Source organism: Nansenia antarctica (assembly GCF_963989245.1).
Source record: "Nansenia antarctica genome assembly, chromosome: 16".
Classification (NCBI taxonomy): domain Eukaryota; kingdom Metazoa; phylum Chordata; class Actinopteri; order Argentiniformes; family Microstomatidae; genus Nansenia; species Nansenia antarctica.
In genome coordinates this window covers 10,673,038-10,699,640 of record NC_137686.1, presented here as the reverse complement: position 1 = coordinate 10,699,640, position 26,603 = coordinate 10,673,038, and the positions used below count along the sequence as shown (strand labels likewise).

The 26,603-nt window shown below is 45.7% G+C and overlaps 1 protein-coding gene across 1 annotated transcript in view; it reads right to left on the bottom strand.

The window, feature by feature from the left end:
• Positions 1-8,211: 8,211 nt before the first annotated feature.
• LOC308171937 (uncharacterized protein) overlaps positions 8,212-26,603 on the bottom strand; it is a gene marked incomplete at both ends in the record, with an annotated part of 37,991 nt that continues 19,599 nt past the window's right edge. Inside the window, 5 exons of the mRNA XM_080546850.1 lie at positions 8,212-8,262; positions 14,068-14,213; positions 15,258-15,783; positions 16,390-16,664; positions 19,070-20,149. Of these exons, the coding sequence (XP_080402976.1) occupies positions 8,212-8,262; positions 14,068-14,213; positions 15,258-15,783; positions 16,390-16,664; positions 19,070-20,149 (2,078 nt within the window). The remainder of the gene's footprint in view (positions 8,263-14,067; positions 14,214-15,257; positions 15,784-16,389; positions 16,665-19,069; positions 20,150-26,603) is intronic.

The window sequence follows — 26,603 nt, the reverse complement described above, 5'->3', positions numbered from 1 at the left end:
GAGTAATTCAACAGGGGCGGCTCTTTTTTTTTTTTTTTTCATATCGTTGAGTCGAGTTCCTTAAACGGTGCGAACGATACGATACTTTTAAATCAACCGGTTGGTTTCCCGAGGTGCTCTGCGAAACGTCGAGACGCGCTCGGGGCGCTCGGGGCTTTCACCTGGCGGATGGATGTTTTTCAATTACATTTCTTCACATATCATCAGCTTAATGAGCTATACAGGGCTCCACAATAAAAAAAAAAGCGTTATAGAAATATTATAGAAATACGCCCGGATGCCTCAGTGTTTCACAGTTTGAGAAGTTTGTTCTGGAAGAACTTTCAGAAACATTTTCCCCTCACGAGAGTGAATACCAACAGAATAATATTGCAGGGGATTTTGGCAAAAAAATTGGGCCCGCTACCCACACGTTTGGCTGTGTTACTCGTTCCACGAATGCATGATCCTTACAAGTTGTACCTCGTTGTAAGGGTGTATAATCAGGCTTTCCAACGATATAAAACACAATACCAGTTGGTATTATTAAAGGGGAGGAATAATAATCGACTGAAATAACGTTTCCAAACTTTTTTTGAGGGGTTTATATACACGGATGATGAGGGGAAAAAAACGAAACTCAAATTTCAGCTGCGGCTTTCTCGTAATTGCCGGAGCGTTGTCATGGTTTCGTGTCCATTAGGTGGAGGTGGAGGAAGGGACACAAGCTGAAGAGGCACTGCTTGTTAAGTCGTGACGTGTTTCCGGGTCCCAACGTTGGCTGAGGCGCTGTCTTCGAAATGGAGAAATAATAATAATAATTAATTATATTTATATAGCGCTTTTCCGAGGCTCAAATACCCTGACAATAAGGTATTACTACAATGGGGAAAAGTGCTCCCATCACCACTAAGACTGTTAGAAAAGTGCTCCCATCACCACTAAGACTGTTAGAACCTGGCCAGAAGGGTCCGCTCCACTGCAGATCTGCCTAAATGACACCCTATGGCAGGAATATGAGCATGAGGACCTGGAACAGTACACGTCGTCGGTTCTGAACCACATAGTGAACTGCACCAACTCAGTCACCGTGGACAAACGGGTCCGGGTCTACCCCAACACGAAGCCATGGATGACTGGGAAGGTCCAAAAACTGATCAACGAGAGGGACAACGCCTTCTTCGCAGGGAAGCGCACACCGCTGTACAGCTCCACCAGGGCCAACCTAAAGCGCGGCATCAAAGCGGCCAAGGCAGAGCACAGAGAGAAGATTGAGGAATGCCTCCTGAGCAACGACTCCAGGCGGATGTGGCAGGGGGTTCAGCAGATGACAAACTTCAGAGCCAACAGGCTCACAGCCGCAGAGGACGACCCCCTGCTGGCGGGAAAGCTGAACACCTTCTACGCCCGGTTCGACGAGGGGCGAACGGAGGTAACCGCAACACAAACACCACTCTCTCCAGCTCTCAGCAGCCTCACCCTCACAGAGCATGAGGTGAGACGCGTACTGAAGGCGGTGGACCCCAGGAAAGCCTCGGGGCCGGATGGCGTCCTGGGACGGGTGCTGAGAGACTGCGCCGACCAGCTGGCCGGGGTTTTCACCAACATCTTTAACCAGTCCCTGTCCCAGGCCACCGTCCCACCCTGCCTGAAAACCTCAACTATCATCCCAGTCCCGAAGAAAAGCACGGTGAGCTGCCGAAACGACTACCGCCCGGTGGCACTCACACCAATCATCATGAAGTGCTTCGAGAAACTAGTCCGGGCCCACATACTCACACGCCTCCCGCCCAACCTGGATCCATACCAGTTCGCCTACAGAGCCCACAGGTCCACAGAGGACGCCATAGCGACGACTCTCCACGCCACTCTATCCCACCTGGAGAGGGGAAACAGCTACGCGAGACTGCTCTTCGTGGACTTCAGCTCCGCCTTCAACACCATCCTTCCAGACAGGCTAGTGACCAAACTACTAGACCTGGGTCTATCACACTCTATATGTGCGTGGATCAAGGACTTCCTGACCGACCGCCCCCAGAGGGTGCGGGTGGGCCCCCACACCTCCACAGCCCTCAGCCTCAGCACTGGGTCCCCCCAGGGCTGCGTGCTAAGCCCCATCCTCTACAACCTCTACACCCACGACTTCACCCCCGTCCACCCCAGCAAATACATCGTAAAGTTTGCAGACGACACCACCGTGGTGGGATGTATCTCGGGGGGGGACGAGGCGGCGTACAGGGATGAGGTAGAGCAACTGAGCAAGCTGTGCAAGGTTAACAACCTGCTGCTAAACAAGTCAAAGACCCAGGAATTCATCGTAGACTTCAGGAGGAAAAAGTCCGAGATCCAGCCCCTGCTCATCGACGGAGAGAGCGTGGAGAGAGTCTCAACCCTCCGATTCCTGGGACATCACATGCGGGATGACCTGGCCTGGAAGGACAACACAAAAGGCACCATCAAGAGGGCACAACAGCGGCTATACACCCTGAGATGCCTCAGGAAAGAACACAACAAGCAGGAGATACTGGTGGCCTTCTACCACGGCGCAGTGGAGAGCATCCTCACCTACAGCATCTGCAACTGGTTCCACAGCTGCACAACAGCGGAGAGAAACGCGCTACAGAGAGTCGTGAGAACAGCACAGAAGATCACCGGCGCCCCCCTCCCCTCTCTGGAGGAGCTGTACAACACACGCTGTCTCAGGAGGGCCTCCAAGATCTCCAGGGACCCGACCCACCCTGGGCACGTACACTTTGTCAGGCTGCCCTCGAACAGGAGGTACAGGACCCCGGCCGCTAAGACAAACAGACTGAAGGACTGCTTCTACCACAGGGCCGTCAAGGCCCTGAACACAGAAAAGGCCTAAGTTCTGGGCCCAGGACAGTCCGGACGGATTGTATGGCAGCTAGTGCTGAGGCACAAACATGTACATTTCAAGCCTGCAAACTGTGACACTTTAAAATAACGTGAAAAAATACTTTTGTGCAATATGACAACCCTAGTTGACTATCTGTGCAGTATAGTACAGTGGATTGTGTACATAGCCTTTATTGATGTAAACCAGCTCCCTACCTTCTTGTGATTTTATGCTTTTTTTTTTTTTCCCTTTCCTAACACCAGGGGAGCCACCCCTCCTAAATTTCGTTGTTTGGTACCTGTACTGTAGCAATGACAAATAAAGTCCATTCCATTCCATTCCATTTTGATATTTTAAGGTTAAAACCACACCCAGTGTTGGAATGGGATGAATTGGATTTGGGCTTCAACGTACACTTCAGTCCAAACTTCAACATGATGACTGAGCCAAAAAACTAAAACAAAATTGTGTGCACATATTGCAGCGATGAACTGTCTTTCCACAACAGTATTGTTTTGTGTAATTTCAAGATCCCTTGAGCCAGCATCTTGCTTCTTGTGACGTGACAGAAGATGATATACACTTGCTGTTGTTTTAATGATTTGTAATGACTGTGCTATGGGCCTATAGGTACGATACTTTATTCAAGTTGCATGTGTATCTTTGTGAGAAAGGATCTGTTATAAAATGATCAGACCTGTTTCTTTCTCTCGTGGATTGCATCACTTGCTATTAGCAATGTGTCTAAATGATCAAATAAAACTCAGATGAAAGATTTATATTTGAAATAGAACATTTGTTATTTTAATAATCACAAAAAACATACTCACACACAAATAAACAAGTTAACCGCTTAAAAACCCTGAGGTTAAATAAATAACTATTTACAGAGAGGAGATAAAAGATCCATATTTGAAATTGAACATTTGTTATTTAAATAATCACAAATAAACACACACTCACACACAAATAAACGTTAAGCGTATTCCAGCAGGGTTCCAGCAGGGTTCCTGTCACCAGCAGGGTTCCTGTCACAAGCCGAGGATGGTGCTGACAGCCTGGTTACTCTGCCAGGCTGTCCACATGGTCCTTTCCTGGCACGCTGTGCTCATCCACTGCCAAAAAATAATACCAATGCCAGGATACCACCTTCAGGTTTTGTGCGGATATGCTCAGATCTGACATCAGAATAACATTCTACACATGACAAAGATATACAATCATCAATAATTAACTGAATACAACATGAAGCAGAATTATAACCTGCAGGAAATGACATGCCCACAATTAATATAGAATATCTCCACAACCATAAGGGCCATTGTAATAATCTTGGTATCAGATGAAAACTAACACCTGTGGGGTGTCAGAATCAAAATAGATGTTACTGTGTAGTAGCAAATAGAGCTAGGACTTTGTATGTAATCAGTATTCCAATGTATGATTAGTACTTGTCCCAAGTTAGATGCTAGTATGTGAGCCAGTGACACTTTGGAGAGGTGTTAGTACAGGTATGTCCAGACGGACCACCAAATTGTGCCATTTGGAGAACTTTTGGCACCACCAGTGCCATTTGACCTTTCTCATGTACCAAACTGTAAAACTAATTATATTTCACCGACAGATCACTATAGGTATACATTCCATCCAAATTAAACTGTTTTCTCACCATTCACCTCTATACGTTTTCCCGCTCAAAGAAAATCATACAAAGAAAATGAAGTTTGACTCAGATTTATTGTCAAACTGAGAATATACAGAATTACAATGAAAGCAAACGTTGAAATATGAAACAGAAAACATAATCAAACACACAATAAAACCAAACCTTGAAATTTCTGAAATAACAGGTAAAAACAAATCAGAAGTATATACAATGTCTGCCACTCAGTCATTTGCATCTGCATTTGCACTTTCTTCACCACAAGAATGTTTCCTGGATAGGATTTCACGATGAGGACAATAGTGAAATAAGATTCATTTTTATCTAATCATGAAAATAGGTTGAACCATCCCGTAAAAAACTATGATGTCTGTGACCACTAAACAGTCTCATACTCCAATCCTACTCCTACACTTAACTCCTAACACTGAGGACCATGTGTTGGTTATTACAATTCTTCTAATGAGGTCAAATACAAAATCCATTGGAGGATACAACCTTCCTGTTCTGTGACCAAAGACCACAAGTTACTATAAATACATGGATGAATCTATCTTCTGTTTAACTATTATAATAATAATAATAATAATAATAATAATAATAATAATAATAACAATAATAATATATGCAAACACTTTTATCCAAAGCAACTTACATTGCAGTGAGTGCATACATGTTTCAGTATATATGGTCCCAGCAGGGATATATGGTACTACACAAGGGGTAATGGAACTCTGTCAGTGTACGTACCATGATGCTCTCAGGTTGCAGGACTTACTGAAACTGTTCTGACTCTAGGAGCAGTGGTACTCTCTCCTGTGTGTATTCTCTGATGTACCTTTGGGGGATGTTTGTAACTCTCCTCACACTCCCCACAAATGTTATGGCTTCTCTCCTATGTGTGTTCTCTGATGGGTCTTTAGGGTTCCTAATAGAGTAAAACTCTTCCCACACTGGGAGCAGTGGTACCAGTTCTCTCCTGTGTGTATTCTCTGATGGTTCTTTAGGTCTCCTAGTTGAGAGAAACTCTTGCCACACTGGGAGCAGTGGTATGGCCTCTCTCCTGTGTGTATTATCTGATGGATCTTAAGCTTTCCTGCCTCATTAAATCTCTTCTCACACTGGGAGCAGTCATATGGCCTCTCTCCTGTGTGTGTTCTCTCGTGGATCTTTAGGGTTCCTAGTTGACTGAAACTCTTCCCACACTCGGTGCAGTGGTATGGCCTCTCTCCTGTGTGAATTCTCTGATGTGTCTTTAGGTCTCCTAGTTGAGAGAAACTCTTCCCACACTGGGAGCAGTGGTATGGCTTCTCTCCTGTGTGTATTCTCTGATGGACTTTTAAGTGTGCTGCCTGAGTAAATCTCTTCCCACACTGGGAGCAGTCGTATGGCCTCTCTCCAGTGTGTATTCTCTGATGTGTCTTTAGGTCTCCTAGTTGAGAGAAACTCTTCCCACACTGGGAGCAGTGGTATGGCTTCTCTCCTGTGTGTATCCTCTGATGTCTCTTTAGGCCTCCTAGTTGACTGAAACTCTTCCCACACTCGGTGCAGTTGTGTGTCTTCTCTCCTGTGTGTTTCCTCTGATGTTTCTTTAGGGTGTTAGGGGAAGCTAAACTCTTCCCAAACTGACGGTCAAGGTAAGTATGTTCTCCTCTGTGAGCCTGTGGTTGTTTGTGGTTTCCTGACATGGTGGAGCTGGACTCACTGTCTGAGCCTGGGTTGGAGCTCTCTCCTGTAAGAGTAGGAACATATACAGGATTAGAAACATTTCATTCAACCTTAATTCATACAGGGGAAAACATACTGAGAACAAGGCCTCTTTTGCAGTTGCCCCCTGTCCACAATATCTATACCATTACAAAACAACACATAAGAAATACATTTGAATAGAGACATCAATACATCACTTAAAACCACAACCTTCTTAAACTCAGACATGCAATTGATACCATTCCTGTGAGTAGTGCAGATTGGGAAAGAGGTTTTTCAGAAATGAATAATGTTGTCACACCTTTGCGCACACAACTGAGAATTGAAAACACCTCAGCTCTTATTTTTATTTAACTAGTTGGACCTCCTCTTGAGTGTTGGAACCCCATGAAATATGTAAAGAAGAAGATCTAGAAAATCTGCTAGTCGTAAACTTGTTTATATTTGTGTGTGTAGATGGGCAAATGTATATGTATATATGCATGCAGACATGTTTGAGAGGGAGGGGTGGGTGGAGGGGATGGAGAAAAACAGAAAATATTCATGCCTTTTTCAATGTATCAATCTTCTATACTGGAATAAAAAATATTTAAAAAAGAAGAAAAAAAAGAAGATCTGCTAGTCACTTGGCATGCATGCAGAGAGGACAGGCTTCAACATACCAGCCCATCTGGGATCTTCTGAACTAAGATTGTATATAAATAACTAGCTAACTTACTGTGTAAGAGATACGAGATAACCAAGATTAGAGACTGTCAGTGTACGTTATTGGCCTGCTGTATTACGGAAACTCAATGAAAAAGAAATAAAATGGATTGAAAATTTAAATTGCATTATGGACATTTTAATTTCAAGATCATTTATGGTTTGATTTGTGAGGCAGTATTGAGCCCCACCATCACTCCCGCACCTTAGCCCACCTCTAACACAGAGCCCCCCCACTTAATAAATCCCACTTTAACCCCTGCGTAATGGTAATAATATATAAGGACCCATCCTGTATGCACAATTAACACCATAGAGCAATGTACAATAAATAAAGTATAATAGTAGTCAAGTTTATGAATTTACCATCCAACTCACTATCTGTCTCCAGTAAATCCTCTCCTCCCTCCTCTTCTTCTTTCATCATCACATCTTTCTCCTCCACTTCCTCTTCTTCCATTTCTTCTTTCACCATCATAGTGTTTTCCTCCCCTTCCTCCACTTCTTTCACCACAACTTCTTCTTCTTCCTCTTTCACTACCACATTAACATACAATCCATCTATCTATCTATCAAACTCTGACTGTCTAACCATCTATCTTTCCAACATCATATCTATCTAACCTTTCAACTAAACAGACTAACTAGAAATGCCATTCTGCAATATTTCATAGATAAATAAGGTCTAGATTGGAAACGAGGACACACTGTAACAGAAGTCAACAACTTTCAAAGCGACTCATCTATTCAGCCTTTGTAAATTCACCCTATTAAGTCTAGAATATCACTGTTCTTTACTCTGATATCCAGTCTATCCCATTTCGACCTCATTCAGAGCAGACATTGTGACTTTGCAACTGCAAACCACGGCCTCACACGAGTTGCACAAAGGACAGACGAAAACGTGTTGATATGAAATCTAAATACTCATCAGAACATGTGTTTGTTCCGTGGTGTATTCCGGTAGAAACGATCAAACAGATACAACATCTCTTCTGATTAGTATGTTCACCTCATTTAAACTTTCCTCAAGAAACAACCACCATTACGAGACGAATGAAACAATGCGATGCAGGACTTGCTGCTACGAACACGTTTTACTTACATTTCTGCGTTTTCACCATTGTGAAGATACCGGCGCTGCTCCAAACGGCCCTGTCGGAAGTCTTAAAAAATAAGAAATCAAATATATTTTGATATGATGCGTTTTGTGTAGCTATGTGCAAGATGCTGTGTGCCTATCAAATATTGCAATACTCATTGTGTAACCTTAAACATACTTTAAGTGTGTCCACTCTCAGGACATAAACTGACCACTCTGAGTCAGCATGCGTTTCTGTAACTGGACCTGAGCCAAATATAGAGATGGGGACCAGTTGGGATCTAAGGACAGGGGAGCCTTGTGGTGGTCAGCCAGGTGGTAGACTTATATGGGTACTGGGGTCAATAGATCAGTATATTTGAGAACGAACGGTCAGCTGACTGAGAGTCAGGTAACTGGTGACCGGAACAAACAAACCGTTATGGTAGGGAAGCAGAGGCAAGCTAGCTTCTAACTTTAGTATGTAAACATGTATGACGGGTGACCGATGATTGGCAAGGGACAGCTGTTTCCGGTGTCAGCGGAAATCTAGCATATAAGGCCACTGCAAAATGTCATTCGGGGCGAGTCTCTCACCGTTGCTTGCCGTGTGTTGAGAGAGGCTGGCCCAGCGCTGTGTAATGGATTAAACTTTATCTTCATTGTCTACCTTGAGCATTAATTAATTATCATAAGGAAGCAACACCTCTCGGTCTCCGCATTCATCTGACATTCATCTTATCATATTTCCTCCAAGCTGGCGACCTCGACGGACTCACATCAGGAGTAGAATGAAGCATGTTATAAACACGTTGTCGTCTTTTGATGACGTCATCACCGGGTCCTTCCGGAGCTGTGTTCTGGAACTCCGCCCACTTAGCTCGGGTACATTTCTTAAAAATAAAAGCTTGTTTAAGCATTTAGAAATACTACATTTGGATAAAGTAACGCAAATGATATGCAACTACATAATTCTTCTAATATCCTAATTATTGTGGTGAAAGACTGCTGCACTGCATAAGGGGACATAATAATGGATTGTACACAAATAATCTTGCAAGGCTAAACATGATTACTACCACTGTACTCAGCAACACTTCTAGAATATGGATCAAGTGAGTTTCAACCATGAGGGGTGACATACAGCTGTGTCTTGTCGTGTAATTTCTACTAATTAATCAATAATAAAGATACACGTGAGTTGCTAGGCTCACAAGAACTTACCACTAAGGTACACGATGTGATGAAACAAAGTCTCCTCAGTTTATTAAGAGCTCTTAGAGAAGCAAGATACAAAGCAAAGCTCTACCTCAGTTCTGAGGGGTTACTAAGGGGTACAAATACTAATAATACAACAATAAGGAAGACAAGATATTATCACTTCTCATCAACACAAACACATGTCCATCAGTGGGGTGGAAGCTGTTTAATGTTTGCACTTTTATTTCTAAAAATGAGAATACATTTCAATGAAAATCAATGACACACTGGCTAGTCAACTAACACAGCTTGTTTTGTGAGCCTGCTATTAATGTAAAGTATATTTTAGTTAACTAGGTAGCAGTAGGGATTACTCACCAAACCCACTGCATTACAATATATTGGCTTGTCTAGCGAATTTATTCAGATGACTAACAGGGTCGATCACTCTCTATGCTTGGGAGTCAAATGAATTGCCTGACCCAGCTGAAACCACTTTACACTAGTGATGGCGAGATGAAGCCGACGCTTCGGAGCGTGTATCGAGTAACAGAGGCAGATTTTTGTGAAGCGCGTACCGAGGCGTGTGTTGATGACGTACGATTCGGGAAGTGGCTCGGATTTGGCTCCTCCTCCTCCTCGTCGTCATCACAACCCCCCATATCAGAAGCTTCGCAGCCTGTGACTCAAGGTAATGTATACTGGATACATTCTAATTGTCTTATTGTATATATTCACTGACACTGACAGCCTGTTTGTCTGTTTTAGGTAACAAACTGTGGCGTCGTTTAGACACCACAGTCCTGCAGGCGAGGACCCAAAATGTAACTGCAGATGCAACAGTGGAGGTCCATACCTACCTGGCTGAACCAAACATCGAAAGGATGCAGAACCCCCTACAGTATTGGGAAGAACACAAACATGTGTATCCTAATTTGTATAAACTTGCCGTTAATTATCTATGTACCCCAGCTTCATCTGTGCCCTGTGAAAGGATATTTTCAAAAGCAGGTGAAATCGTCTCAAAAAAAAGAAACCGCCTGAAGCCCAGCACTGTGGGGAAATTGTTATTTTTAAATAAAAATGAATAAAATGTTGTTGTTCCTAGTAACACAAGCACATGTATTCAATTCAAAGCTTCACACACCAAATCCACGGTGTCATTATCACTCTGCCTGCTATACATTTATTGTCCACTTGATGGCGCAGTAGAGCAAATGAAGCAACATGAAGCTTCGGTCCAAGTGTGACGCAATTTGATGGAAAGCTTCAACAGTTCAAGAAGCTTCATCTCGCCATCACTACTTTACACTTTACAAGTGTTCTGGGTCCTTTGTGTTACAGATGAATGAGGCACCTAGCAGACATCCTGTCTGTGATCAAATCGACAAACCCCTTTTTTCCTTGCTATTACATTTGAATGTTTCAGTAGTTGGGTGTATAGTCATGTTTGATCTTATTTTAATGTATGTTTTATGAGTAGTATGTTGTTGTCATTTTCATTATTGTGTGATGTTTCTTTCCAGTATTTTGTTGTGCCTTTTTAATAACATTCCACAGAAACCCAGCCAAATGGTCAATGAGCTCATGACAATAGTGGTATGGAGCTCATTACAGTGGTTATTGGGATGTAAATAGTGTCACACCTCTGGCTGATGTCTCTGTGGAAAACACTGTTTATGAAATGAATACTTTTGTTATGTTACTTGCCAGTGAGTGTCCCCATTTGATAAAAGGTATTTTGATATTTTAAGGTTAAAACCACACCCAGTGTTGGAATGGGATGAATTGGATTTGGGCTTCAACGTACACTTCAGTCCAAACTTCAACATGATGACTGAGCCAAAAAACTAAAACAAAATTGTGTGCACATATTGCAGCGATGAACTGTCTTTCCACAACAGTATTGTTTTGTGTAAATTCTAGATCCCTTGAGCCAACATCTTGCTTCTTGTGACATAACAGAAGATTATATACACTTGCTGTTGTTTTAATGATGTTTAATGACTGTGTTATGGGCCTATAGGTACGATACTCTATTCAAGTTGTTGTTTTAATGATGTTTAAAGACTGTGCTATGAGCCTATAGGTACGATACTCTATTCAAGTTGCATGTGTATCTTTGTGAGAAAGGATCTGTTATAAAATGATCAGACCTGTTTCTTTCTCTCGTGCATTGCGTCACTTGCTATTAGCAATGTGTCTAAATGATCAAATACAACTCAGATGAAAGATTTATATTTGAAATAGAACATTTGTTATTTTAATAATCACAAAAAACATACTCACACACAAATAAACAAGTTAACCGCTTAAAAACCCTGAGGTTAAATAAATAACTATTTACAGAGAGGAGATAAAAGATCCATATTTGAAATTGAACATTTGTTATTTAAATAATCACAAATAAACACACACTCACACACAAATAAACGTTAAGCGTATTCCAGCAGGGTTCCAGCAGGGTTCCTGTCACAAGCCGAGGATGGTGCTGACAGCCTGGTTACTCTGCCAGGCTGTCCACATGGTCCTTTACTGGCACGCTGTGCTCATCCACTACCTGAAAAATAATACCAATGCCAGGATACCACCTTCAGGTTTTGTGTGGATATGCTCAGATCTTGCTTCCTCTAACATTCTACACATGACAAAGATATACAATCATCAATAATTAACTGAATACAAAATGAAGCAGAATTATAACCTGCAGGAAATGACATGCCCACAATGAATATAGAATATCTCCACAACCATAAGGGCCATTGTAATAATCTTGGTATCAGATGAAAGCTAACACCTGTGGGATGTCAGAATCAAAATAGATGTTACTGTGTAGTAGCAAATAGAGCTAGGACTTTGTATGTAATCAGTATTCCAATGTATGTTTAGTACTTGTGTAGAGTTAGAAGCTAGTATATGAGCCAGTGACACTTTGGAGAGGTGTTAGTACAGGTATGTCCAGACGGACCACCAAATTGTGCCATTTGGAGAACTTTTGGCACCACCAGTGCCATTTGACCTTTCTCATGTACCAGACTGTAAAACTAATTATATTTCACTGACAGATCACTATAGGTATACATTCCATCCAAATTCAACTGTTTTCTCACTTGTTTTGAAAAGTAAACCATTCACCTCTATACATTTTCTCACTCAAAGAAAATCATACAAAGAAAATAAAGTTTGACTCAGATTTATTGTCAAAGTGAGAATATACAGAATTACAATGAAAGCAAACGTTGAAATATGAAACAGAAAACATAATCAAACACACAATAAAACCAAACCTTGAAATTTCTGAAATAACAGGTAAAAACAAATCAGAAGTATATACAATGTCTGCCACTCAGTCATTTGCACCTGCAATTGCACTTTCTTCACCACAAGAATGTTTCCTGGATAGGATTTCACTATGAGGTGAATAGTGAAATAAGATACATTTTTATCTAATCATGAAAATAGGTTGAACTATCCCGTTAAAAACCATGATATCTGTGACCCCTAAACAGTCTGATACTCCAACCCTACTCCTACACTTAAGAGCAGGAATGTGAATTATTAGTTATCTGATCGAAAACTACTTATACAATAATTGAATTGTAATGTTATCTTACTTCTAACAACATGAATATTTAAAAACTTACCAAGAAATGTTGAGAGGAGCAAAAACAATGTGAGCAACATCCTGATGAAGCTTGGAAACAGACTGACAGCTAGAGACAGTGAGAGCTGAGTACAGTCCAACCACACGCACGCATGCACACACGCACACACACACGCACACACACACACACACACACACACACACACACACACACACACACACACACTATTGTAACTGTGTTTGCATACAAGCCTGATTTACTTTTAAAGTTACAGCACTGTATCTGCCTTGTTTGATATTTCTCTGTTGATAAGGATCAAGGTAATTCTGAACAGCAAACCTGCATCTAAATGTATGTGTGTCAATTGGCATGTTTTTGTACAGTGTCTCTGGGTTTTCTGTCACTGTGGGCTGCAGGGCGCAGTAGTAGAGAGCAGAGTCTGTCACTTCAGCAGAGGAGATCTCCAGATCCACACGTTTCTGGTCTTTGTCATGTGTGATGTTCAGTCCTGGTATTGGGTTGGTTACCTGTCCTGTGTACTCCATAATGAGGAACTGTGGTGCTGATCCAGGGTTCAGGCGGTACCATAACAGACTGTTAGTTGTGAAGGAGCTGGTGTACTTGCAGGAGATGTTAACACTACTACCCTCCATAGCATGCACTACATCTCTGTGTGGGGTGATTGTATCTTCTCCAACACTTGAACCTGTGAAGGAGCGGTATGGTGCTGTTTAGTAACATAATTTCTGTCTAATATTTATCTAGAAATTCAAACTGTATTATGCTCTGGTTGAGAGTCTGCTAAATGACTAAAATGTAAACAAATGATATGTTAATAACAATTGGTAATCCAGCTAAATATATATTCTGTACGATGACTTATGTTAATTTGACAAGGAGTGAATTCTTACCCACAAGAGTACAAAACAACATCACTGAATAGAGCAGCATCGTAGCTAAAGCACTGTGTCAGATAGAGAGACTAGAAGCGTTGCTGAACCAGAGTGATCTTCACTTGGAACATTCACTCTTAAAGGTGAATCTGTTCTCCTCACTGTCTGTTGGGAGGGATGTTGAGCTCCTCCCCTTTAACACAATAGAATGTTGCCTATTGGCTTCAGTGAGACAACCTGTTGCAAATGCACTGTAGTGTCCTCATAACTCCACTAGGTGTCACTGTTGTATAATGAAAGGGGCAACCAGAGACGAGAAACACTCTCTCAGGTAATAAGAGGTTTTTGTACAGGGTCTCTGGGTTTCCTGTCACTGTGGGCCGCAGGGCGCAGCAGTAAACAGCAGAGTCTGTCACTTCAGCAGAGGAGATCTCCAGATACAGTTGGGTCTTCTCTGTGTTCAGTTTACCAGAGAGGCGAGGGTCCAGAGACTCAGCAGTCCCTCCGGTCCCAGTGGAGCCTACAAGGAGAAGGAGGTACTGGGGAGCAGATCCTGGGTCAGATCCTGGGTCAGATCCTGGGTCTTCTAGATTGGCATTATGGCAAACACAACATACCAAAAAATAAAAGCGGTGTTTTGCGCACTCATATTTTATTACATTTTTTACAATCGACAGAGTTTAAAGCCATGCGCCTTGTGCCCATTTTACGCACCGCGCTCCAGGAGTTGGAGTCATTCTGGACTGAGTGTAGGTTAGGTTACTACTAACTAACACAACTTTCTCCTCCACCAACCGCTTTTTTAAAAAAAACATTCTTTATTAAAGCCGTTTTCTAAGAGTGACTCAGCTGTCTGGAGTTCATCATGTCAGCCTGAAGACTAGAGGTTATTTTTATCCCGCCCTGTTGAGGCTCATGTGTCACTCCGAGGCTGCTGAGCTACTTAAATGTTTGTCACAACTGTTACGGTTAGTCAATGTGTTTGGACCCAGATGCAGAGCAGAACAGAATGGAAACGATGCAGGATATGATTCCAAAATAAGGTACTCTTTATTTGAGTAAACAGTAAATAATAAACCGCACAGTAAGCGATCAAATAAACGGGGAGAAAGCAAGTCTCCTAACAAGGCAAAAGGATTAGCAATAGTCATACGATACTTATCTCCTGGGCATACGAGGAGCAATAAGGCTACGACAAGACTAGGACAACACGCACACACACGACGCAACATAAGGTGAACAATCGACACAGAGGGAAAACACAGGGGGAACTAAATAGACCTAGACAATCACTCACAGCTGTTCACAATCACAGACAATTAGGACAGACAGAGAAACACTACACAACATAGGGGGCGCCAACGGGTCGCTCCAAGGTAGAGCGATCCCCAACCTGACAGTATCCCCCCCCGACGAACGGCACCTGCCGTTCACCTGGGTGCCTCAGGATGTAAACGTCGATAGTCCTCGATCAGGGAAGGGTCCAGTATATCCCTCTGAGGCACCCAGGACCGTTCCTCCGGCCCATACCCCTCCCAGTCCACCAAAAACTGAAACCCCCTACCCCTCCGCCGGCAATTCATGACCCTCCTCACCGTGTACACCGTTTGTCTATCAACGATGCGCGGCGGGGGGACAGGGGGGGGTGGTGGGGCCAGGGGGCATGTAAGGAACGGTTTCAGGAGGGACGCACGAAAGGTGGGATGAACCCGCATGGATGGTGGAAGTAGCAGTTTATATGCCACCGGGTTCACCCGTCGCACCACCTTGAAGGGTCCCACGAACCGAGGCGCCAGTTTCCTCGACTCAACCCGGAGAGGAAGGTCCCGGGTCGAGAGCCAGACCTTCTGCCCCGGGCGAAAGATCGGGGCTGGGCGACGCCTAACTTGTTTCCCATCCTGAGACAGAATGAAACGGGGATGTGCTGTATCAGGGTCCAGAGTCACGTCCACTGCATACTGCTGAATCATCTTCAGCTCAGCATCGCACAACTTCTTCACTTCACTCATAAGTGTCTCCTCCAGCTGAGACACAGCTCTCCTCACAGTCCCCACATAGAGATCACTGTGGACGCTGACCTCAGACCAGTCCTTGGTGTGTGGAGGGGTGGACAGGGAAGGGAAGCTCTGGAGGAGGTGGAGGTGGTCCTCAGTGTGTGAGAGCTGCTCCAGCTCAGTGCTTCTCCTCTGTAGCTCAGTGATCTCCTGCTCCCGCTCTTTAATCAGCCCTTCAGCCCACCTCTCTGCTGCTTTCTGCTTCTCCTCGATCACGTCAAGGAGCTCAGCCTGGCCTCTCTTCATGGAGTCCACCAGAGCAGTGAAGACCTGTACGCTGTCTGCTTTCTCTCTCTCTGCAACTTTCTGACTAAGATCTACTGAGTGTTTGATCTCTGAAACCTTCTGCAGTCGCTCCTGGATCATCTGCTGAACATCTGCCTCTGTCTTCACCAGCTGAGCCTTCCTCTCTCCATACTCCTCCTCTATGGGGACGGTGTCATGGGTCTTGTGGTCTGTCTCAGTGCAGAACTGACACACACACGTCTGGTCACGCCTACAGAACAGCTCCAGGGGTCTGTCGTGCTTCTTACACATCCTGTCTTTCAGGTTCTCTACAGGGTCGATCAGCTTGTGTCTCTTTAAGGCTGCGACTCTCTGATGAGGCTCCAGGTGAGTCTCACAGTAAGAGGTCTGACACACCAGGCAGGACTTCAGAGCCTTGACCTTCGTCCCAGGGCAGAAGTCACAGGACACTTCTCTAGGTTTGACAGGTGTGTCTGGGGCTGGGCTGCTGGTTGCCTTCACTTCAACTGACTTCCTAACCTGAGCGGCCATCTCAGAGATGAAAGTATTGACAAAGAGATCTGGTCTCTTATCAAATGTTTTTTTACACATTGGACACTGGCACGGGTCACTGCTGTCCCAGTACTTTCTGATACAGGCCATGCAGAAGTTGTGTCCACATTGAATAGAGACTGGGTCAGTGAACACATCCAGACAGACAGAACACAGGAACTGCTCCTCAGACAGGAGACTGCTGGAGGAAGCCATATCTAGAGAGACCAGAGGAGACACCATAAAGCATTTCCTGGAATCAATCAGATCTCGATAGGGACTGTCTTATGAGATTATACAGCGATCAATAATGATAACATTATAATATTTTGTATCACATAGAAAATAGTCCTTCAACCAAATCAAAAAGTTGTACATACTGAAATGTAAATAAAAAACTCTGAGAGAGTGTGAACACAATAGCTTATCTTGACTTGTCATTGTAAGTCTCAACTCACCTGTCTGTGATTCTGTGAGAGTGTGATAGATGTCTGTCCTTTCTACTGTATGTGTGATAGATTGTTTGAGGACGATTTCTCAGGAGTTTGCGAGAGTCTGCTCTCCACTTTACGTCTCTACACAGTTTAGTTTCATTTCAGCTGCCTGACGTTGAGATGCTCCTCCCCTCCCAGTACAGCTCTCCTCCCTGGAACAGAGTTAACCCTTTACAGGCTGCTCTGTTTCTAACATGTGCTTTTACAGACACGCTCTTCTTACCTGTCATTTCCAATCATCATATTGTTCCCAGTCAGTATAAACTGTAATCAGAATAATATGTGTGATCAGGACTAAGGTTGCTACAGAGTTAACACTTCCTCTGGCATGGATCACCGTGTTTGAAGCCACTTAAACACTCAAACTCTCTCTGTCTCTCTCAGGTATGAACAGTAAACAGTAACAGAAGTCAACTACTTTCAAAGCGACTCATCTATTCAGCCTTTGTAAATTCACCCTATTAAGTCTAGAATATCACTGTTCTTTACTCTGATATCCAGTCTATCCCATTTCGACCTCATTCAGAGCAGACATTGTGACTTTGCAACTGCAAACCACGGCCTCACACGAGTTGCACAATGGACAGACGAAAACGTGTTGATATGAAATCAAAATACTCATCAGAACATATGTTTGATCCGTGGTGTATTCCGGTAGAAACGATCAAACAGATACAACATCTCTTCTGATTACCGTAGTATGTTCACCTCATTTAAACTTTCCTCAAGAAACAACCACTGTAACCAGGGAGTAGCTAAAAGGACTGTAGAATTTAGGAAGGGCTGGTTATCTAACTAACTCTGAGCTAAATAGGCAGTGTAGGAGGATAGAGGTAGGGGGCGCCAGCAAACCTTTAGACTAGCATTACCATCGTTAGCATTAGCATGGGAATTAGCATTAGCATTAGCATTGGAATTAGCATTAGCATTAGCATTGGAATTAGCATTAGCCTTAGCATACAAACAACTAAACACACGGTAACGGTATCCCATATGAACAAACACATTTATTTACATAACTGATGTATACATCCCCAGATATATACACTCCCTCCCCGCCGGCCACACACACACTCAATCACTCACTCACAGTACCTAGCCTGGAAAGGCTTAGAGTCTGGCGCTGCAAGGAGCGCGTTGAGGCCTTGTTGGAGCTCGCATGTGCTTCGAGGAAACAGCAGACAAAGGGGGGGGGTGACGTAGCAACGCGAAGGGAAAGGGCCTTCTTCGTAGTCCGCGCAGAGGTGTGAAGGGCTCAGGTCCGGGTGGTTCACGGTAAACTCCGATGGAGTCAGCGTTCGGTCGCAGTCCGCTCGTGGAGGCGACGGTTCTGTCCAGTTTGGCGTCTCGCTTGGTCCAACGTTAACAGCCGGCTGCTGGCAAGGCTGTCTAACGGGGACACAACTAAACGGGCTATCACAGTTCTGAACTCGATAATCACTCTTGGTCTTCAGCTTCAGCACGGTGTGCGTGTTACTGAATCCGCCATCTTAGATTGACTTCTCGTTACTTCTCTCTCGTTACTCTCTCTCTCTGATTCTCGTCACACACTGCCTCACAGACCACTTCCGTCTCTATATATACACCACCGAACCTAGCATCCGGGTCACGGACACACCCCGGATATACTACGTCATCAAACATATACATAAACATTACAATAACAATACATACACCTTCATAAACGTACAGGAATAGTATAGAAAATAATAAAGAAATAACAGGGGCAAAATAGGGCTGGTTTGGGGAAACTAAACTGGCTCTAAACTGTGGGCCTTCACAACAGCCGCCCCATGAAACCCTCGGTTTCAGTTAACTAGGGAAGGCACACTGGCTAGGCTGCTCTAGCAGCGTGAGGTAGGAGGTGATAGTGTCCTTCGTAATTTGAGGGAGCTCAATCAGGCGTGCCACAGGTCGGGTGTAAGTGCGACCACCAACGTCCACGATGGCCGTCCGCACCCTTCCATCCGGACCCGGCAGGACCTTGGTCACTCTGCCTGTCTGCCAGGCGGCGCGTGGAAGGGACTGGTCGATCACCAGTACCACGGCACCTTCGGACAAGTTGTCTCTCTCCCTCAGCAGAGTCTTCTGCTTCTCCTCCTTCTCCAGGGCGCGGATGTGCTCCTCGAAGCAGATCAGAGCGTCTTCCTTGTCCATGTTCTGCAGCTCCTCGTACTCAGCGAAGGTGGGGTTGTCCAGCAGGTACTGCTGGGCCTCGGACCAGGTGGTGCGGTAGGTGACGTTGGCCATGTTGTCCAGAATGTTCTTCAGCGCCTCCCAGTTCCTCTTCCTGAGCTGCTTGGCTTGTTCCTTCTCCTTCTTAGCCTTGTAGGCCTTAAACGCTTGCTTCTTCTCACTCAGCTTGGGCAGGGCGCTGTAGCGTGGGTCGTTGATGATCATTCTCATGGCTTGCTCCCATGACGCGTTGGATGAAACACCCTTCTCCTTCAGAAGCTCTTTGAAGGCCTGCTTGGCCTCCTCTTTTGGGTTCCACTTGTACGTTTTCTTCGCCAACTCCGGCCTTTCCTCCTTGGAGGCGTCGACAATACTGGCTGAGACTTCCATGGCTGACGTGTACTCGACGGAGTTGACGGGTGCGTCAATGCTGACCTCGGCCACGTGAGGGTGCATGGCCACCTGCAGGTGTTCCTTGGCAACAGCTGTTGCCGCCATGGCCTCCATGTCCATCATGGTCGCCATGGTAGCAGCAGGATCAACCTGAAGAGTGGGAACGGGGGCGGTGCCAGGAGCTGCAGCTTCTACCGTCCCATTCTCCTCCGCTTTGATCATCGCTTCAAGATCTTCCAGCTCTTTGGGCTTGGTCCACCGGGACTCCTTAGTCTGGGAGTTGTAGTAGTAAGGCTTTCCCGTGTCAGACTTGTACTCCTTCCACGGGCACTTAGACAACATTTGCTCAGCAGGAGATTTCAGGTCGTCTGGTTTCTCCCCTGAGGACTGTTTAGTCTCTGTGTTGTAGAAGTAGGTCTTCCCATCCAGAGACTTATGCTCTGTCCACAGAGACTTCTTCTTTGGTTGGTCATCCTGTGGTGAACCATTTGTGGTACTAACTGTTCCAGGTGCACTGGCAGCAATAGATTCCACTCCAGGCGGTCCGGTTGGTTGGTTTGCTTCTTCGGTTCGGACATGGAGGGATGACGTAGCTCTCCCGTCTCTATCTCTCCCCTCGGTAGCGCCTTGGAGGGCCCACCCAAGCGCAGTCTTAACAGCCATCGGGCAGCCTCGTGGTCCTCTCAGCGGAGGACGGAGCGACACGATCAGTTCAGCGTTGTCCGAGCCGATGAGAAGGGTTGGCTCCGCTCCTTCTATCGGATGTAGGTCTACTCGCCGTAGGTGGGAATATCTTGCGCGTAATCTCTCCAGGGGGTAGTCGTAGCGGGAGAGCGCTAGCTGGTCTGCGGTGAAGACATTCCGAAGCCGATATCTGTCCGACGGCCGCCCCGCCGGGGAGATAGAGAAGTTGATTCTCGCCCCGGTGACCTCTTTAAGGTCGCGACGTATCGTGCGCAGAGTCAGCTTCTCCGCAGTCCCTTGGAGCCCCAACTGGCGCACTGCCCCCTGGAGAAGGATGGTCCGTTCCGACCCGTCGTCTAGAACGGCGTACGTGTCGTACACAGCGTTGTTGTGGTGAAGTCGGACCTTCACCACCTTCAGTAGGACCTTGGAGCCGCTGCTCCGGGCTGGGTCTAGGTAGTAGACAGGTGTTGCCTCTTCCGGTGCGCTACCGGACCTAGGGCTTCTGGTGCCCTCCGTGGACCTGGCGAGGGAGACCTCGTGTAGGATGTTGAGGTGGACCTCCTCACAGCGGTTGCACTTTCTCCTCAAGGTGCAGTTCTTAGCCAGATGGTCGCGCCCACAGTTCCAGCACCTCTTGTTCTCCTCGAGCCACCTCTGCTTGGCCTCGGTACTCAGGTTGTTGAAGTCACTGCACTCATTGAACCAGTGCTCGCTGGTGCAGTACGGACATGGCGGTGGACCTCTCCGTCCCTTTTGAGGGGGTTGAGAGGAATCCTTTCCCTCAGGTCGGGCTTTCCTCTCTCTCCGAGGCTCCTCCTCCGTGTGCAGCACTCCTACTGGGCGTCCTCTGTTCGAGCTCGGCCCGTCCCAGCGGTCTCCCTTCTCCCTCTCCTTCTTCGGCTCAGCGTAACCCATGGCGTCTACGTTGGTGTCATGCACTTCCTCCAGTAGGAACTCCGCGAAGGCAGCCATGCTCAGACCCAACTTCCCGGGGTTACGAACGCGCTGCTGTCGCCGGAACCTCTCCTGCCGGAAGCGTGGGATCTTGCGGAGCAGCCGCTCTACGTTGGAGGTGCTGTTGATCTCGCTGGCGCCAGCTGGGCCCTGCGTCTTCAGCATTCCAACCAAGGTGTGCACGCGGAGCGCGAAGTCATCCAGCGCCCGGTCATCCTTGATGGGGGCCTGCTGTTCGAGGGCTTGCAGTTCAGCAAGGGCGTGGTTCCAGGGACGACCGTAGCGGGCATCCAAGTCGGCGAGCGCTCTGGTGTAAGGTGTCGGTGCGGAGGCATGGGCCAGAACCATGTTGTGGGCTCTGGGGTTCCTCACATGCTGAAGGAGAATCGCATATTTGTAGGACTCTGAGCAGGAGTCGTCCAATAGCGTGTCTAGGCAGATGCGTAGTTCCACATACTGGCTCCTGTCCTCGTCCTTGAAGAAGGGGAACTTGGGTCCCTCCACCTGGGGAAACATCCTGTAGTGGATGATCGGGGCTGGAGTGACGGTCTGGGTGTCCGGCCTGCATGCATTTTGGTTCCCTGGAGGACCTAGGGGTGTGCTACGCTCTTGGTGAATGGCTCCCCTCCCGGGCAGCGACGCTGGCTCCCTCTGGGCCGCGTAGCGGTCGGGTCCCTGGTCCTCTTCCTTCCAGGTGGTCAGCTGGGCCTGTAGTTGGACAGTCATGGCGGGGGTCATGGAGCCATCGGCGGGGGGTTCAGGAGATGGCACTCGAGAGGGCCGTGCGGAGGATGCTCTGGAGCTACGGGCCGACGGAGCTCTGCTGATGCACACGTCGCGCATGGTCTGCAGCATTTCCTCCATCTTCTCCGCGTGCAGTTGCTCTCTCTCCATCCTCTCCGCGTGCAGTTGCTCTCTCGCCATCTGCCTCTCCGCCGCGCGTTCCGCCCCCTCCATCTGGAGGCGCTCGCGCTCGAACTGGATGCGTTCCCTCTCTAACGCCTCCTGGCGCTGTCTCTCCGCCGCACGTTCCGCTCCGTTCATCTGGAGGCGTTCACGTTCTAGCGCCTCCTGGCGCTGCCTCTCCGCCGCGCGTTCCGCTCCGTCCATCTGGAGGCGTTCGCGTTCTAGCGCCTCCTGGCGCTGGAGGCGTTCACGCTCGAACTGGAGGCGTTCCCGCTCGAACGCCATCTCGGCCTGTTGGCGCATATATTCTGACAGCGCGGCACTACTCCCTCTGGAGTGTATGCTATCCGCCCCAGAGGCAGAACTGCCCACGGAAACCCTGGACCGGGAGGAAGCCACTGAACGGCAGGAGCTAGGTCTCGAGCGCGCCGTACTGGGAGGCAGATCGTTAAGGCTGAGGCCCTCCCTCTTCCGCCCGCAGGCGCTGTCGGACCGGGCCTCTCCTTCCTGCTCTTCCGTTTCTACGGCAAAACCCTGCTGTTCTGCCATCTCATCCTCAGGCTGGTGCTCGTTGATGGCTGTCTCGGTGCTAGCCACCCGCGCGCCGGCGGACACCTCGGCCTCTCCGACCACTGTATCCCGTGGAGTGCGCTCCTCACTACCACTCAGTGAGCTTTCGAGCTCAAGCTCATACTCCTGTAACCTCGGAGGCAACCGCGGGACTCTCTGTGGTCGTGGCTCTGGCTCAGGGGGCGGAGAAGGGGGGGTAACTGTCTGGTCTGGTTGGCTGCGCTCAGCCATGCTATCACTACACTACCTATCCGGCTCGAAGGACCAATTGTAACCAGGGAGTAGCTAAAAGGACTGTAGAATTTAGGAAGGGCTGGTTATCTAACTAACTCTGAGCTAAATAGGCAGTGTAGGAGGATAGAGGTAGGGGGCGCCAGCAAACCTTTAGACTAGCATTACCATCGTTAGCATTAGCATGGGAATTAGCATTAGCATTAGCATTGGAATTAGCATTAGCATTAGCATTGGAATTAGCATTAGCCTTAGCATACAAACAACTAAACACACGGTAACGGTATCCCATATGAACAAACACATTTATTTACATAACTGATGTATACATCCCCAGATATATACACTCCCTCCCCGCCGGCCACACACACACTCAATCACTCACTCACAGTACCTAGCCTGGAAAGGCTTAGAGTCTGGCGCTGCAAGGAGCGCGTTGAGGCCTTGTTGGAGCTCACATGTGCTTCGAGGAAACAGCAGACAAAGGGGGGGGGGTGACGTAGCAACGCGAAGGGAAAGGGCCTTCTTCGTAGTCCGCGCAGAGGTGTGAAGGGCTCAGGTCCGGGTGGTTCACGGTAAACTCCGATGGAGTCAGCGTTCGGTCGCAGTCCGCTCGTGGAGGCGACGGTTCTGTCCAGTTTGGCGTCTCGCTTGGTCCAACGTTAACAGCCGGCTGCTGGCAAGGCTGTCTAACGGGGACACAACTAAACGGGCTATCACAGTTCTGAACTCGATAATCACTCTTGGTCTTCAGCTTCAGCACGGTGTGCGTGTTACTGAATCCGCCATCTTAGATTGACTTCTCGTTACTTCTCTCTCGTTACTCTCTCTCTCTGATTCTCGTCACACACTGCCTCACAGACCACTTCCGTCTCTATATATACACCACCGAACCTAGCATCCGGGTCACGGACACACCCCGGATATACTACGTCATCAAACATATACATAAACATTACAATAACAATACATACACCTTCATAAACGTACAGGAATAGTATAGAAAATAATAAAGAAATAACAGGGGCAAAATAGGGCTGGTTTGGGGAAACTAAACTGGCTCTAAACTGTGGGCCTTCACAACAACCACCATTACGAACAATGAAGCAATGCGATGCAGGACTTGCTGTTACGAACACGTTTTACTTACATTTCTGCGTTTTCACCAATGTGGAGATACCGGCGCTGCTCCAAACGGCCCTGTCGGAAGTCTAAAAAATAAGAAATAAAATATATTTCCTCCAAGCTGGCGACCTCGACGGACTCACATCAGGAGTAGAATGAAGCATGTTATAAACACGTTGTCGTCTTTTGATGACGTCATCACCGGGTCCTTCCGGAGCTATGTTCTGGAACTCCGCCCACTTAGCTCGGGTACATTTCTTAAAAATAAAAGCTTGTTTAAGCATTTAGAACTACTACATTTGGATAAAGTAACGCAAATGATATGCAACTACATAATTCTTCTAATATCCTAATTATTGTGGTGAAAGACTGCTGCACTGCATAAAGGGACATATAATGGATTGTACACAAATAATCTTCCAAGGCTAAACATGATTACTACCACTGTACTCAGCAACACTTCTAGAATATGGATCAAGTGAGTTTCAACCATGAGGTGTGACATACAGCTGTGTCTTGTCGTGTAATTTCTACTAATTAATCAATAATAAAGATACACGTGAGTTGCTAGGCTTACAACAACTTACCACTAAGGTACACGATGTGATGAAACAAAGTCTCCTCCGTTTATTAAGAGCTCTTAGAGAAGCAAGATACAAAGCAAAGCTCTACCTCAGTTCTGAGGGGTTACTGAGGGGTAAAAATACTAATAATACAACAATAAGGAAGACAAGATATTATCACTTCTCATCAACACAAACACATTTCCATCAGTGGGGTGGAAGCTGTTTAATGTTTGCACTTTTATTTCGAAAAATGAGAATACATTTCAATGAAAATCAATGACACACTGGCTAGTCAACTAACACAGCTTGTTTTGTGAGCCTGCTATTAATGTAAAGTATATTTTAGTTAACTAGGTAGCAGTAGGGATTACTCACCAAACCCACTGCATTACAATATATTGGCTTGTCTAGCGAATTTATTCAGATGACTAACAGGGTCGATCACTCTCTATGCTTGGGAGTCAAATGAATTGCCTGACCCAGCTGAAACCACTTTACACTTTACAAGTGTTCTGGGTCCTTTGTGTTACAGATGAATGAGGCAGCAGACATCCTGTCTGTGATCAAATCGACAAACCCCTTTTTTCCTTGCTATTACATTTGAATGTTTCAGTAGTTGGGTGTATAGTCATGTTTGATCTTATTTTAATGTATGTTTTATGAGTAGTATGTTGTTGTCATTTTCATTATTGTGAGATGTTCCTTTCCAGTATTTTGTTGTGCCTTTTTAATAACATTCCACAGAAACCCAGCCAAATGGTCAATCAGCTCATGACAATTGGTATGGAGCTCATTACAGTGGTTATTGGGATGTAAATAGTGTCACACCTCTGGCTGATGTCTCTGTGGAAAACACTGTTTATGAAATGAATACTTTTGTTGTGTTACTTGCCAGTGAGTGTCCCCATTTGATAAAAAGGTCTTTTGATATTTTAAGGTTAAAACCACACCCAGTGTTGGAATGGGATAAATTGGATTTGGGCTTCAACGTACACTTCAGTCCAAACTTCAACATGATGACTGAGCCAAAAAACTAAAACAAAATTGTGTGCACATATTGCAGCGATGAACTGTCTTTCCACAACAGTATTGTTTTGTGTAAATTCTAGATCCCTTGAGCCAACATCTTGCTTCTTGTGACATAACAGAAGATTATATACACTTGCTGTTGTTTTAATTATGTTTAATGACTGTGTTATGGGCCTATAGGTACGATACTTTATTCAAGTTGTTGTTTTAATGATGTTTAAAGACTGTGTTATGGGCCTATAGGTATGATACTCTATTCAAGTTGCATGTGTATCTTTGTGAGAAAGGATCTGTTATAAAATGATCAGACCTGTTTCTTTCTCTCGTGCATTGCGTCACTTGCTATTAGCAATGTGTCTAAATGACACAACTCAGATGAAAGATTTATATTTGAAATAGAACATTTGTTATTTTAATAATCACAAAAAACATACTCACACACAAATAAACAAGTTAACCGCTTAAAAACCCTGAGGTTAAATAAATAACTATTTACAGAGAGGAGATAAAAGATCCATATTTGAAATTGAACATTTGTTATTTAAATAATCACAAATAAACACACACTCACACACAAATAAACAAGTTAAGCGTATTCCAGCAGGGTTCCAGCAGGGTTCCTGTCACCAGCAGGGTTCCTGTCACAAGCCGAGGATGGTGCTGACAGCCTGGTTACTCTGCCAGGCTGTCCACATGGTCCTTTACTGGCACGCTGTGCTCATCCACTACCTGAAAAATAATACCAATGCCAGGATACCACCTTCAGGTTTTGTGTGGATATGCTCAGATCTTGCTTCCTCTAACATTCTACACATGACAAAGATATACAATCATCAATAATTAACTGAATACAAAATGAAGCAGAATTATAACCTGCAGGAAATGACATGCCCACAATGAATATAGAATATCTCCACAACCATAAGGGCCATTGTAATAATCTTGGTAT